This window comes from Sceloporus undulatus, chromosome 1 (assembly GCF_019175285.1).
Source record: "Sceloporus undulatus isolate JIND9_A2432 ecotype Alabama chromosome 1, SceUnd_v1.1, whole genome shotgun sequence".
Lineage (NCBI taxonomy): Eukaryota > Metazoa > Chordata > Lepidosauria > Squamata > Phrynosomatidae > Sceloporus > Sceloporus undulatus.
In genome coordinates this window covers 292,071,306-292,086,891 of record NC_056522.1, presented here as the reverse complement: position 1 = coordinate 292,086,891, position 15,586 = coordinate 292,071,306, and the positions used below count along the sequence as shown (strand labels likewise).

The 15,586-nt window shown below is 43.2% G+C and overlaps 1 protein-coding gene across 1 annotated transcript in view; it reads left to right on the top strand.

Annotated features, from left to right (window-relative positions):
- Positions 1-15,586, top strand: part of NELL1 (neural EGFL like 1) — a 657,613-nt gene that overhangs the window by 201,244 nt on the left and 440,783 nt on the right. Inside the window, 3 exon segments of the mRNA XM_042459591.1 lie at positions 1,991-2,042; positions 2,045-2,126; positions 6,896-6,900. Of these exon segments, the coding sequence (XP_042315525.1) occupies positions 1,991-2,042; positions 2,045-2,126; positions 6,896-6,900 (139 nt within the window).

Here is a 15,586-nt window from a genome sequence, read left to right as displayed (position 1 = left end):
ATTTCAATGACAATATAATTTAAATGGGACACATTCACCACTTTGTAGAACTTAAAGTTTCTCAGTTGTGCTACCATGTACATAACATATAAACCAAACACATTACTCTTTTACAATCCATGATGGTTACAGAAGTGATTGTACCATTAGTTTTTTCTGATTCCACCTTTTATATTCCCACATTATTATTATTATTATTATTATTATTATTATTATTATTAACCTTTATTTATGAAGCGCTGAAAGTCCAACGATCCTCCAGAGAGCCATTGGAAATATTCCTCCAGAGACATGTTATCTGTGCCTGCAGAATGATCAGAATGCACAGAGTCACACGAGAGGGGGGGGAAGACTGAAAGCCAGGTGTTGCCTGTGACATGACAAGTCTTAAGTGGAGGAGGGCAGATCAGACAGATGCTTGCACCCTTAGGTGCATCTTGTAGGTCCTGTTGCTGACCAGGCCAAACAGCAAGCTGATTGATATAGCTGATCTAATATCCCCATACTGGTGGTGGTGGTGGTGCTGATTATGATATAATAATAATAATAATAATAATAATAATAATATAATAATAATAATAATAAACAACAAAACCAAAACAAACAAACAAACAAATATAAAAATAAAGGGTGTGCTATTCTTTATTATATATTTTTATTCATTATAGCCTGTTTAAATGTTTTAAATATTATTGTAATATTTTAAAATAGCAGGGATTTTTATTTTAAAAATGTGTAGAACATATTGTTTTCACAGTATTTTGTTTTAATTCCGATCTGTAAGTCACTTTGGGAGAAAGACACAGCCAACATATGTGGAACTAAGGAAAGAAAGTAGGACTAATTTCATAAAGGGTATTCATTTTGTATATCTGAAGTTTCAAGCTTGGTCTTTGGATTTTCAGGAGCCTATCACATGACATGCTAGAAAAAGGAAAACTTTTACAACCTTTTCCCTCAGGAAGGAGACAGAAGTGCTACGACAGCTTGCACAGAGGCACAGTGAAAGTGGCTTCTCTTTCCCTCCATTTCAGCTTTCTTTTGTCATGAAATAAGCTCTCAGTTCTAAGAGATTTCAAGAAGCAAAGATAAACATACCAAAGGGTGCATCTAATTGTAAAAAATATACCATTTGACACCTTTCTAAGTGCTGTGGTTCCTCCTATGGAATTCTGGGATTTGTAGCTTTGTAAGATACCCGTACGCTTTGGTAGAGAAGACTAAACTACAAATTGCAGGAAAACATACAAATTCCAGGATTCCAAGGATGGAGCTACAGCATGTCAATGGTGGCAAAAGACGTTATTTCTACAGTGTAGATGCACCCTAAGACTTTAAACAGCCAGTGGTCTTCAATGTGATTTAAGGTAATGCATGTGTTATATATTCAGAGAACTGAACTATAACTCTGATTGGAGATGGTGCCTCTCCACAAACTGAGAAATCAGATAGAAATAGTGAGGTGAAAGACTTGTTTATTCTAATGTCACAGGTCATGCTTTGGGATTGACTGTAGGATTTAGATAGGCATGTGGCCTTTGCTCTTTTCCAGTTCAGTCTTCCTTAAGTTTTATGTTTTGCTTTTAATAAATATGCAAACAGTTTAAACAGTTAAGATATAATTATATTTTTCCAGAAAATGTGTATTATTTTGTTTGTAAGTTTATTGATCAGATGATGTCATGAGGCTTGTCTCCTGTCCCCACCATGAAATAGTTTATGATTTCAGCTTGTCTTATTCAACTTGAAGACCAATGACATGCATATGGAGTAGTGTGTGGTGTTAATTAGTTGTGCTTCATTGCTGTTGGTTCATCTGAGCTGAGATACATGAGCTTAAATTCTGCTGTTTTAAAGTGAGTTCTGCTGATATGATAAAATACAAATCTGCTGAAAATCAGTTTACTACTTCTTTGTTTGGTTTATATAAAGGTTTATATAAAGCTCGTGCATGAATTCCAGAAATTAAATCAAGAACTTTCATTTATAGCTAAACTATGCAGAAATGAGGCTTAGTCAGTTGGAAAACTGTCACTGTGAGAAGCTTGTCAAGTAAATGGAGTGATCTATCGAGACAAAGACTCATGGGTAGAAGATGATTACTGCAGGAGGAATGCACGTGCAAAGTAAGACGCCTCTAACTTATATCCGGGAGTAGGGTATCTATCTCATTATTTTCCACATAGGTTCTTGAATACATAACACTGGCTTTGAGAGCTACCTTATTAGCTCTTGGTTGTATGTTTAGAGTAGGCTGAAGGAACACAAACACTATGCATCCATAAATTTTCTTTCTGTATCTCAGATGGGCTTTTGTACAAGTGTTTCCTGTGTACAGTATATAATGGTGTCATCCTAAGATGAGCGAAGGAAGACATTACCTTAATTTTGCATAGGTGCACCTTCCATGACAACAATGTGTATTCCAATTTATGGCATTATCATTTTCAACATTGTGGGAACAAAAGCTGAAATTAGTATGTTAATATTTTGGGCCGAATTTTATGGTAACTATCAGAAGAGAGGTTTTGTTTGCAGAAGTAAATAGATGTTTGTTTGTTGTCAAAATGTAAAACCAGGTAGATCCCCCCCCCCAGCATAAGATGTAGTCACAGTACAGAAATGAAGCAGTTTGACACGTTTTTTCATGTCTCTATTCTGTGGAATCCTGGGATTGTTTGTTTGTGTGAGGTATTCAGCCTGGTCTGTCAAAGAACTTTGGTGCCCTACCAAACTACAAAGTACACAAGATAGATAATGGCAGTTAAGTGATTTCAGATTGCTTTATTTCTGCAATATGGGCCGAAACTTATGGGCCAACAGTGCCCATCAGGCCAATCCAGGTGCATGACTCAGATGTGCACACTTCAGATTGGGTCCAAGTCATGCTGTGGTCTCCTAAGGCAGCCCAAACCTGCAAAAGCAAGGTGCAAAAAACTCCTTGCTGATGGTCCATTGCAGACTACACAGGTGTCTGACCCAGGCCACGCATCTGGTTGCCGCCGTTCTGTGCCACCCATGGTGCCCTCAATGGAGTGGTAAGAGGCTGCTTCAGTTGCCCAATTCCTTGAGGCCATGGTTACACCACTACTTTAGCAGCCTTTGTCAGGTGAACAATAGGAAGTTATTTATATCTCAAATGCAATATTGTTGTATTCAGTATTTATTATTTAGCTTGCAGTTGGGCAGCAGTCCTGTTGGTTAGTCCTAATTGAGGTAGACCATTCATGAATTATTGATGGTAACAACACATAGATAAAATCTCTTTGATTCAAATGTTCTGCTTTATGTAGGCTAGAACATAATTCAGGTTGTGATACATCTCTGCTCATTTAAAAAATGGGCACATCATGGTTGCAATGTTGCTATGGTTTATCAAGTGATTTCTATATGTTAGACTATGCTTTTCCTAAATATTAATTATGTTGAACATACATACGTCTGAATTTCCTTTTCTGTTGTTGCATAGAGTGGAGTAGTGAATGCCGCGCGAATGGCCTGCCCACCACTGAACTGTTTCCTGATGGCCTTCCAGTCCATATAGCAGGACAGTGCTGCCAATTGCAAGTGTAAGTATTAGCATTGTGCTCTTTTTCACCTCTCATTCTGCATATTTCTGTAATGGAGTCATAAAACTGGAACAGATGCTTTTCCTTACATATTTACAGTCTTTTACATAACACGAAAAACATGGAGAAAAGTGTGATTTATAAAGTTTTATCCAAAAAAGGAAAAGAAAATAAAGCCCACAACAGAAAGGGGACTTGCTCAAGGTTTTCTCAAACACAGAACTGACCTCGAGGAGGTCTTTAGTTCTGGTATCTCCAATTAAAATATTGATCATGTTGGAAAAGGCATCAACTTCTGTTATTTTACACATGCTGTAGGAGATATCGGTTGTGCTGGAATGGGCTGAGCATGTTAGGAATTTTTTGAAAATTTCCTAAGATCGGTGTTATTGCACACCTCTGTGCTGAGCTGGAGGCATTGCGTCCCAATTTTAGCGATCCAGACCCCCATCTGCCTTCTCCCATCCTTTGCAATGAACAGTTAACTTAAGTCTCATTAGGAGAAAAAAAGGGGACAGAAAACTTATAAACAAATAAATAATGCTTCTAAAGGCTGCTGCCAGTTTAAGTTGGCAACACTAGGTTAGAAGAACCAGTGGTTGATCTGTATAAGTGACTAGCTATAGGATATGAAATGGAACTATCGCCTGTAGCTGTACCCCTTTTTGCATACACAGCAGCTGAATTTATTGATTTAATCCTTTGCCCACAGTAACACAGTTACAGATAATTTATGAAAGCATCCTAGTTCATTGAAGAGTATGTAGGGCATCAGCTTTAGATTTCCTCCCTTCCCCCAGGCCACTCAGTTTAAATTTGATGAGTATAAAGTAAACAACATAACCCCATTGTTCTTTAACTGTGATTATAGTACCTGGTAGAATCATAGAATCATAGAACTTTATCGCATTGGCCCTGAATGGGCCTATGTGTTCCAAAAGGAATGTTCTGGGAATGGGAGGCAGCGGGGAACACATTTTACTGCACAGCGAGAATGCTGCCACTGCTGAGTGTCCCCATCCTGTTCCAGATATGTCCCAGAGGGGGTGATTTTCGGAACGCTGAGAGCGTTCCAGGAAATCACCCCCTGGGGAACACATCCGGAATGGGATGGGGATGCTCGATGGCGGTGTTCTTGCTGTGCGGTAAAATGCATTCCCCGTGCCTCCCATCCCCAGAACGTTCCATTTGGAACTACAGGCCCGTTCCAGGACCATGGGATAAAGTTCATAGAGTTGGAAGAGACACAGCACCATCCAGTCCAATAACCTGCCATGCAGGAACACAGAATCAAACACCCCTGGCAGATGGTCATCCAATCTCTATTTGAAAACCTCCAAAGAGGAGATCCGCCACACTCCCAGGGAAGGATTCTCTACTGTCAAACAGCTCTTACTGTCAGGAGTTCGTCCTAATGTTAGGTGGAATCCTTAGTTTGAATCCATTGCACCAGGTCCTATCTCTGGAGCAGCAGAAGAAAACAGTTGATCCATCCTCAGTATGACACCCCTTCAAAAATGTAAGGCTATCATATTACCTCTTAACCATCTCTTCTCCAGACTAAACATCCCCAGCTCCCTAGTTTCTCCTCATAGGGCATGGTTTCCAGACCTTTAATATCACCCTCTTCTGGATACGCTCCAGCTTGTCACATTTCTTTGACTTGTGGTATTCAGAATTGGATGTAGTATTCCAGGCAAGGCCTGACCAAAGCAGAATAGAGGGGCACTTACTACCCTTGATCTAGGCCAGTAATGGCAAACCTTTTCAGGTTCTGTCCTGGCGGCGGAGCTTCTGCCCTCTGGGAGGGGCTTTCAGGCAGGGCTTCTAACCCGCACTTTCCTCGCCCCTTCCCTGGTCACTGAAGGGCAGTTATGGGTCACCAAAGGCCCTTGGGGGGCAGAGCCATGGGCACAAGTTCAGTCCTTCACTCCAGGGCCTTTTGTGACCCACAACTGTTCCTGGGGGACAGCATGGGTGAGGAAGGGCCTTTGGGGGTGGGGCGGCAGCAGAGCCGTATGTGGCTGTTTCTCCTCCCACGGACCTTCCCTGCCCCCAGCTGTCCTCTGGAGCCAGCTGGAGGCCGGGAAAGGGCTCTGGGGACGAGCAAATGGCACGCCTCTCCCTCACCCTTTTCCTGGCCTCTTGAAGGGCACTGAAGGCGGGAGAGGGCTAGGAGGAGGAGCCAGTGGTGCATGCCTCTGGCTCCTTCTCCCCAGCTCCCTTTTCTCACTTCTAGCTGTCTTGGGAGACAGCTGGAGGCCAGAAAAAGGCAAGGAGGAGGAGGAATGGGCACACGCATGCCTTTTCTCCTTCTTCTGATCCGTGTGCTGGCAAAATGGCATTGTGTGCCCCCCGTGCATGCATGCATAGGTTCGCCATCATGGATCTGACACTACTATTATTTGCACCTAGAATCACACTGGCTTTTTTATCTGCCACATCACACTGTGATGAAAGGCTGAAAGGAAGGAGGCTTTCTCACATTCCTTCCGAATTCCGCACCAAAAATTCAAAGGGCATGCCTATTACACCATAGGAAATACCACCTTCTGTTATTTGTGGAAATGTAATAGTAACTATAACTTAAGTTGATAAGGCAGGGAATTTGTAATGGAAAACTGGAAGAAAAAAGATATGTAAACCTGTAGGATGTTTGTGTCCTCTTAACCATGGTTAAGAGACCAGAAATTTTAAATTTGCAGACAGCCACTGAAGCTAATTTTCAGACACCGTTTCCTCATTGAGGCTTTTGTTTCATGTCATCTGATTAAAATGAATGATCAGACTTTGCTTAGTGCTTTGATTGGCACAAAATATAAATTGTTTGGTACAGTTGGACTTGGAATGTATTGGACTTGTAATATCTTTTAAGAGAAATAGGCCAATGTAGTTGATTGAAAATGATTATATGCCAGTGCCTTGACAAAATGGCACGCTGGGACTGTTCTTTTTTGGCATACAGTACCAATCACTGTAACTGCCCATACTGATATACTGTAGGGATTGGTTTCTCTACATTTGTACATTTAGTCATGGATATATCTCAAACTGTAGTTCGTTTCTTTAGGGCTTATTGGCAGCCATGATTACTTCTTTTTTGTCCAGAGGTTAAAGTAGCAAGCATTTCACACTTTAAAAATGTATGGAGATGTTTCTCCTCCCCCCGCCCCCTTCTTGTGCTCTTGAGCTCAGAGCTGTCTTAAGGCAAAGTCTGGCTATTCACAAGGTTTTTTGTTCTTGTCTACATGCAGCCCTGGAATGTAATCATTTTTCTTTGGAGCTGGATATATCAGCTCTTCCCACCCTTCCTTGTCCTTCTTTAGGCCAGGTAGGCGTCAAGGGTAAGCTCCTTAATGCCAACTTGAAAGAAAGGTGGGATAGAAATTTAATCATCCTCAATCAATAATTCAGCAAGTGATCTGGCAAGCCAAACTGGAGGCAGGATCTAATTAATCATGGCTAGATCTGCACCACAAAATAATCCAGTTTGACACCCCTTAAAATGCTGTAGCTCATGGACATATCAATGATTGAAATTAGAAGTATAATCCAGTGTTATCCTGAATGATCATGTGTATTCATGTTATTGCACAAAAGGTTACCACACGTGATCGCTGGCAGTCCGAACCCACTCCAAACGCAATCACGCGTCAATCCACAGTTAAGTAAATTCAGTGAACTAGCGAAGTCTCAAACCTGTTCCTGGCAACTTGACTGTGCGTGCTGTTTGGTGTGATGTGCTTGTCTCCTTTACTCCTGGTTCGCCCCCCCCCCCATCTGGAAGGGGGGGTTCCTATGAAGCCACCTGCAATTCTGCATCAATTTTGCTTACTTGTCCTTCAGCATGCTGGGGGGGGGCTGCTGCCTGCTAATTAAGAGGGATGGACCGGGAGCTATTGGATAACCATTTTATTCACTTTTAACATGACAAGAGTGAATATTGCTCATGTAAGTGATAGAGCATGTTCTTTCACCATTCTTCTCCCCCGCCAACGTCTTTTGTAAATTTTATTATTATTACCTTTATTTATGAAGCGCTGTAAATTTACACAGCGCTGTACATGCAATCTTTTTAGTTAGCGGTTCCCTGCCCTCAGGCTTAAATCTAAAAGACAGACACGAAGGAGAAGGGAGTGGTGACGGGAAAGGGTAAGAGGTCCAGCAGTTCCTCTAACCTCCGAGGCCTGGACCAAGGCAGATGGACTGGAGGGAGGGCTTGGCTTCAAAATGGAAGGTTAATCATTATCCAGGAAAATACATACTCACAAGTAGGATAATGCATATACAGAACATAGCAATACAGAAATGGATCGATAAACAGCCAACAACAAGAACATCAGTAGTAAGTGACAATTATGCGATGCCTGGAAGGTTTCTCTGAATAGATGGTTTTCAACTCCGTTTTGAAGCTGGTTAAAGAAGTGATGGCTCTTGCTTGTGAGGAAGAAGGTTCCAGGAGTGAGGGCAGCAAGTGAAAAGGGCGAATCCGGCTGGGGCAGAGGAATCCTGGCTGGGACAGGAACCCTTGACTCCAGAAGGAGGGCCCTGGTGGGAAGATGAGGAGAAAGAAGGTCTGATAGTAAGGAGGGGCCAGTCCATGGAGGGCTTTGAATGTCGACAGCAGGCGTATACTGAATGCGGAAAGGAGAGGGAGCATGAGGGTGTCAACACAGGAGAGATGTGGTCAAGCTGGGTGGAAGTGTAATGGTGCAGCTGAATGCTGGACAGAGATTAAAGGACGGGTGAGAAAAAGGAGCCCAGCCAGGAGGACTTACAGTAATCAAGTCGTGAGATCACTAGGGCATGGACCAGATCTTGGCAGTAGAGGCGGAGAGATATGGTTGGATTTTGGCAATATTGTACAAAAAGAATCTACAAGCCTTGCTGTGTCTAATGGAGGATACACGAAGAGAAGAGTCAAAGATAAAGCCAAGACTGCGGGCTTGCTGGACTGGTTGAATGGAAATGTTGTCCACAGAGACAGAAAAGGAGTGTTGAAGGTTGGGCTTAGGAGGAAAGACAAGAAGCTCCGTCTTGGACATGTTGAGCTTCAAACGCCGATGGCGCATCCACTGTGAGACGCTGTAAGGCAGACGAGACTTGCTGTTCAGCCTTGGGAAAGGTCAGGGGCAGAAAGATACAGGTGTGTCATCGGCATATAGATGGTAGGAAAAACCAAAAGAGCTGATGAGTTTTCCTAAGGACAGTGTGTAGGAGAAAACAGAAGGGGACCCAGAACAGAGCCCTGGGGAACTCCAACAGATAAGGGAAAGGAGAAGAAGAAGTCTGACCCTAGCAACTACTGCAAACGATCTGCCAGACAATTAAGATCTAAACCCGTCGAGAACAGAGTCTGAGAAACCCAAGGTCAGAGAGTACATCAATTAGGAGACAGTGATCAACGTGTCAAGGCTGCCGACAAATCAAGAGAATGAGAACAGAGTAAAGGCCATTAGCCTTGGCCTGTAAAAGGTCATTCGAGATCTTAGTGAGAGCTGTCTCTGGGATGCCTGGCGAATAGGCGAAACCAGACTGAAAGGGATCGAGAATGGAGTTGGCTTCAGAAACTCAGACAGCGCAAATAAACAACCCGTTCCAAAACCTAGAAGAAAGGGGAGAAGAGAAATCAGACGATAGCTAGACAAAGAGGAAGGGTTCAGAGAAGGTTTTTTCAGAATTGGGGAATGAGAGCATGTTTGAAGTCCACGGGAAGGAGCCTGTAGGAGAGAGAGATTGAAGATATGGAGAAGTGAGGGCAGAAAGGAGGGAGCTATAGAGATTAGAGCGAGTAGGATAGGATCAAGAGGACAGGTGCAGGTTGGAAGAGTTCAGAGTGTAGAGAGTTTATCCAAAGAGGCAGGAGGAAGACAGAAAATTTGTTAGGCGAAGGGATAGAAGATTAAGAGCAGAAGAGAATCAGGAGGGACTATCTCAGAGCGAATAGTGGTAATCTTAGAGATGAATAGTTGCAAAGTCATTAGGAGAGAAAGAAGAAGAGACAGGAGGAGAGGGAAGTTTAAGCAAAGTGTTGAAGGTGGAGAACAAACGCTGCAGGCACCTCTCATTGGCAGAGATCATGATTTGTAATAATTCTGTTTTGCCATGAGAGGGGCGCGTGATAAGGATGAAAGACAAACTTGAATGGCTAAAATCAGCCCACTCTTTGGACTTTCTCCAAAGACGTTCGGCCGCTCTAGAGCAGGACCGGAGAAACTTAATGGTTGGGGGTAAGCCAGGGCTGAGGTCTAGTCTTGGGGAGAATGCGTACAGAGACAGGGGCAAAATGGTCAAAGTTGAGGAAAGAGTGGTTAAATAAAGACATAGCTGAATCAGCAGAATCCCCGAGATTTAAGGAAGAGAGGATGAATCCAGGGTCAGACCAAGATGGTTAGAGTCGACAGATTGAAGATCACGAAAAAGACGTTGAATGTATGACGAGGAGGAGGAGTATAAGGAGAGATAAGGAATTAAATGATGGCAGATAGTGGAAAGTCAAGTGCCAGGTAGTCAGAAATGGCGCAGTTTGCAGCAAGAACTAGGTCAAGACTGTGGGGTCCTTCGTTTCTCTTCTCACTCACCTAAATATGTATGCTCCATCATCTGGAGTTTCACTGAGCATGCGCAAGATGCCATTTGCAATTAAGAAACCATCGATGTGATGGTACTTTGCACAGAATCTGGGTCGCGTTTTTGGGGAGGCCATTACAGCGAATTTAAGGTGTGATAAGTAATCACATAATTGTGTGAATTTTTGAATTGCCCGCGCTTCTCTTTCAAAATTGAGACCCTCCCATCCCGTTGGATAAACTCCAATGCTTTGGAATTCTAGGGATTATAATTTGTTGTGGCATTGGAGCTCCAGTCAGTGTCTCACCATGGCACAAAGGGGTCTTGGGAGGGGCAGTTCGGAGGCAGACTCCAAAGCAGTTCACCAGCCACAGGGAGGTGTGACAAGGCAAAAGCTCAGTGGTTCTACTTGCAAGGTTATTGGTGAGTACTAACGTAAGAGAGATTATCACACTCAGACAGGATAGGGACAGGATCATTCTTCTATCCTTATCCCATTTGTGGGGGGGGGGTGTCATGCAAAAGCCTTTCATATCATAGTTCTTATCCTGTCATTGAAGTAGCATTGCATTAACGTGAACTCTCATTAATGCAAAATGCCAGGGCAATGACACTTCAATGATGGGACAATGACAGAATCCGTGCAACGTCATTTGAAAGACTTCCACATGATCACTGTCACTTGCACATTCCGGATGGGGCAATTTCCAGATATGCTCAATGACATATGGAACTCCTTCCCACGATTGCACAGGAAGGATAGGACAGGGATGGGACAATGACGTCCCATCCCCCGTGTGATAATCTCCATTTTTTCAAGCATCCTTCCCAAGAATGAAATGTATAAAGCTAAGCTGTAGGTACTTCATTAAACATTGCCCACAGGAAACAGGTTCTGAAGTGTCATTCACTGCAGATTGTATGAGGTATGCTTTTACCTGCAAACTCTTTATTGAGAGGGAGGGGATCCTGCCTCTGAGGCCCAGTTCACCTCTTCATAGGAGCACATCACTTTCTGGTCTTATTCCTTTGGTCTCATGGGAGTAGTGCAATCTTCTATATCCACTGGTCCAGGATAACCATGGTCCAGAAGACTTGGAAATGTCTTCATTGGAGGTCTCTTCCCCTTATAGCAACGTTTCTCAACCTGTGGGATGCAACCCCTTCAGGAGTCGAACAACCGTTTCACAGGAGTTGCCTAAGACTGCCTCCCCCTGCTCCCCCTCCCTCCTTTCCATCCCCTCCCTCCCTTCCCTCCTTACATCCAAGCATGGCCTTGGGGGCTTGGAGGGGGCCTTTCCTCAGCCTGGGAGAAGTGAGCCAGGGTGCGGGGCTGCCAGGGCCTGTAAACAAGATCCTATCTGTTCTTGAAAGCTAAGCAGGGTTAGCTCTGGTTAGTACTTGCATGGGAGACCTCCAACAAATATTAGGTGCTGTAGGCTATATTTCAGAGGAAGGACCTAGAAAACAACCCATGAATGTTTTAAATTTTTAAAAAATTAAATTAAAAATCTTTAGGCAATTTTTTACACCCAGAAGTCACACAATCAGTCTATAAACTGGCTTTTCTTATTCTTCAAAGGTTAAATTTCAAGATCTACAGTTAGGTTGTGAACAATTGAGCTGCAAAGTGATGGATTTCAAAGTAGATCTTTATAAGGTTGGGATGATATACTGCTGTGATACAAATTTCAGAACTTCCTAGGCAGTGTATGGATCACTTTTATAGAAGTTAAGAAAATGCAACTGTTTCCTTCTGCCTATCTTCTACCCTACCAACATCTTGCAAAACAGAGCTGACTGTGATCCCATACAGGAAGTGCAAGTGATGTGACATCACTTCCAGGTCAGTGCTGATGCATGAATACCTGGTGCAAGAATACTCCAGCCAGTGGGCATATACCAGGGTTAAACTTTCCAGCTGTCATCCATGTAGTTGCCCACCACTGCTTTTTGATCTTGAGATGTTTATATGGTGGTCCCACAGTGCTGTTGTCTTGTAGAAATTGGGTATCTTTCTCTTGGAAATAAACAATACTAAGACAGTGTCTTATTATGGTTAAAATGTGTGACTTAAACCTGTGAGGATCCTGCATTGAGTGTCACCTTGTGCATGGGGCAAGACTACTGGGAGGTGGGACATCCAGGTGGGACTTCCAGGGTCGGGGAAATGCTGAATGGGTGTTACAAATGGCTGTGTGGGCTGAGGAAATGCTGTGCGGGCTGCAGAAACGGCTGCCAGCCCAGGCTGGAGACCCCCCTCCCCGGCATGGAGATCCCGCCAAGGCCCAGAGTGGCATCCATGTGGGCACAAGGAGCACCTGTGGGAGATCGGGGGCCGACAGGGTGTCAATGCCCTCTTCTAGAGTGTCACCCATGAGGTCCACACCCCTGCACCCTCCTAGTGTTGCCACTGATTTGAACTTGTGTAGATCCAAATCTCCAGTGAGCCATGCAGCTTACTGAGTGATCATGGGCTGGTCACTATTTGTCAGCTTGATCTACCTCACAGGGGAACAATTATGTATACTATAAAAAAATATGCACTGAAGGGCAGTGTAATCACTGTGAGGTGTGTGTGGGGATACAGATTGCACCAGGTGACACCCTAAGGGGGATGACACCACTGCTCCTCAAACATCTGCTTTTGGGCAGAAATTGGCTGTGTCCCTTTAAAGTGCTGAAGAGATGGTGTGACTGGAATGAGGCTCAGTGGGGGGGGGGGGGGGGTGAAAGGAAGAGCCCCAGTTTTTTTAAACAACTTTCAAATTTCAAAACTAATTTTTAAAAAATTAACAATTTTTAAATAAAATGTAAAATCTTTTAAAATTTTGTTTAAAAACATTGCCTTTTATCAAATATTCACTTCAACCACATGGAACTATGTATATATAAACACATGGAGGCTGTGCATATGATACTGTAATTTAAAGATATAATATTAATTTTGGTAGTTGTTATGTCACAACTATTACCATGACATTTAGTAATATGCAGGAGTTACGATTAATGAGTAATATTAGCACACAAACACACACACAAACACAAAAATACCAAGGATTCTGTATAGTGTGGTGTGGGAGAAGGCCAATGGGTGTGTGTGTGACACCATAAACTAATATACTGTAAGTTTCCAAGACCAAATGAACTACATCCAAGAGTATTAAAAGAACTGGCAAATGCAACATTGGAGTCACTGGCAATAATTTTTGAGAACGCCTGGAGAATAGGAGAAGCCCTAGCAGACTGGAGGAGTTCAAACACTGTCCCCATCTTCAAAAAGGGGAAAAAAGAGGATCCCACCAATTATCTTCCAGTTAGTCTGACATCAATACCAGGAAAGATTCTGGAGCAGATCATTAAACAGAGAGTCTGTGAGCATCTAGAAGGCAATGTCATAATCACAAAAAGTCAACATGGATTTGAGAGAAAGAACTCATGCCAGACAAATCTGATCTCTCTTTTTTGATAAAATTACCAGCTTGATAGATGAAGGAAATGCCGTAGATATAGTATATCTTGATTTCAGTAACGCCTTTGACAAGGTTCCCCATTATATTCTTGCAAACAAGCTGGTAAATGGGAGCTAGACAAAGCAACTGTTACCTGGATTTGTAATTGGTTGACTGGCCGAACCCAAAGGGTGCTCACTAATGGCTCCTTTTCATCCTGGAAAGAAGCGACCAGTGGGTTCCCACAGAGTTCTGTCTTGGGCCCAGTGCTATTCAACATCTTTATCAATGACATGGATGACAGAATTGGTGGCATACTTATCAAATTTGCAGATGACACCAATTTAGGCGGAGTAGCTAATACCCCTGAGGACAGGATTAAAATTCAAAATGACCTGAATAGACTAGAAAGCTGGGACAAAGCTAACAAAATGAAATTCAACACAGAGAAATGTAAGTTACTGCACTTAGGAGGGGAAAACAAAATGCATACATATAGAATGAGTGACATCTGGCTGAATGAGACCACATGTGAAAGGGATCTGGGAGTCCAAGTAGACCACAAATTGAACATGAGGCAACAGTGTGATGCAGCAGCTAACAAGGCCAATGCGATTTTAGGCTGCATCAATAGAAGTATAGTGTTTAGATCAAGGGAAATAATAGTGCCACTCTGGAATATTGTGTCCAGTTCTGGGCAGCACAATTCAAAAAGGATGTTGAGAAACTGGAGCATATCCAAAGGAGGGTGGCTAAAATGGTGAAAGGTCTGGAAATCATGCCCTATAAGGAACAACTTAGGGAGGTGGGTATGTTTAGCCTGGAGAAGAGAAGGTTAAGAGATGATGATATGATAGCCCTGTTTAAATAGTTGAAGGGATGTCACATTGAGGAGGGAGCTAGCTTGTTTTCTGATGCTTCAGAGCAGGGGTAGGCAACCTTTTTGAGCTGGGGGCCGGGTTGCTGTCCCTCAGACAACTGGGGGGCCGAAGCCCAAAAATAAATAATTAAATAATTTAAAAATAAATAAATAAATAAACTGGGACAAATGTAGGACAACATTGTCAAATGGTGGACACTTTTTTTTTAAAAAGTGGAGGACACGCAAAAAAATTTGCTGATTTTTTAAAAAATGCATATAAATGCATGTTTCTGAGGCGTCTATAGACAATTGCCCCCCCTTGCCCCTGGGCGCGAGAGGCTAAAGGCCCCAGCGGCAATCAGCGGCAGGACCGGGCTGGGGCCGGTCCCAAGGCCTTGCCGGGCTGCATCCGGCCCGTGGGCCACAGGTTGCCTACCCCTGCTTCAGAGACTAGGACCCGGAGCAATGGATGCAAACTACAGGACAAAAAATTCCACCTCGACATTAGGAAGAACATCCTGACAGTAAGAGCTGTTTGAGAGTGGAACACACTTCCTCAGAGTGTAGTGGAGTCTCCTTCCTTGGAGGTCTTTAAACAGAGGCTGGAAGGCCTTCTGTCGCTGATGCTTTGATTGAGAGTTCCTCCATGTCAGGGGCTTGGACTGGATGGCCCTTGTGGTCTCTTCTGACTGTATGATTCTATGATTCTAGGTGATGTCACTACTGAAGGAAAGATGGCATACAAATGCAAGTAATAAATGGGAAAAAAGAGAGAGATTCATTTGATGTCATATGGATAAAGATGTCTTGGGTCCAGCTTACTTGAGGGAACGCCAAGAATCTCTTGCAGTCTAAGAAAACCAGACTGGTAATGACTTCCCAGAGGATGTTTTCTGTTGCCACTCCAAAAATCTGGAATGATCTGCCTGAGGAGATCTGCCATTTAACATCTTTGGAGGCCTTTAAGAAGGCAATAAAAACGGATCTCTTCCGGCAGGCCTTCCCAAACTGACCTCTGCAGAATGTTCACTCTCCAATGGCATAGCTGTTCCCACCAGACTGTGATCGTGATTGATTTTATTGGGAGCATTTTATTGGGAATTGCTGTTTTAACTCTGTTTTAGGGTGGGAGG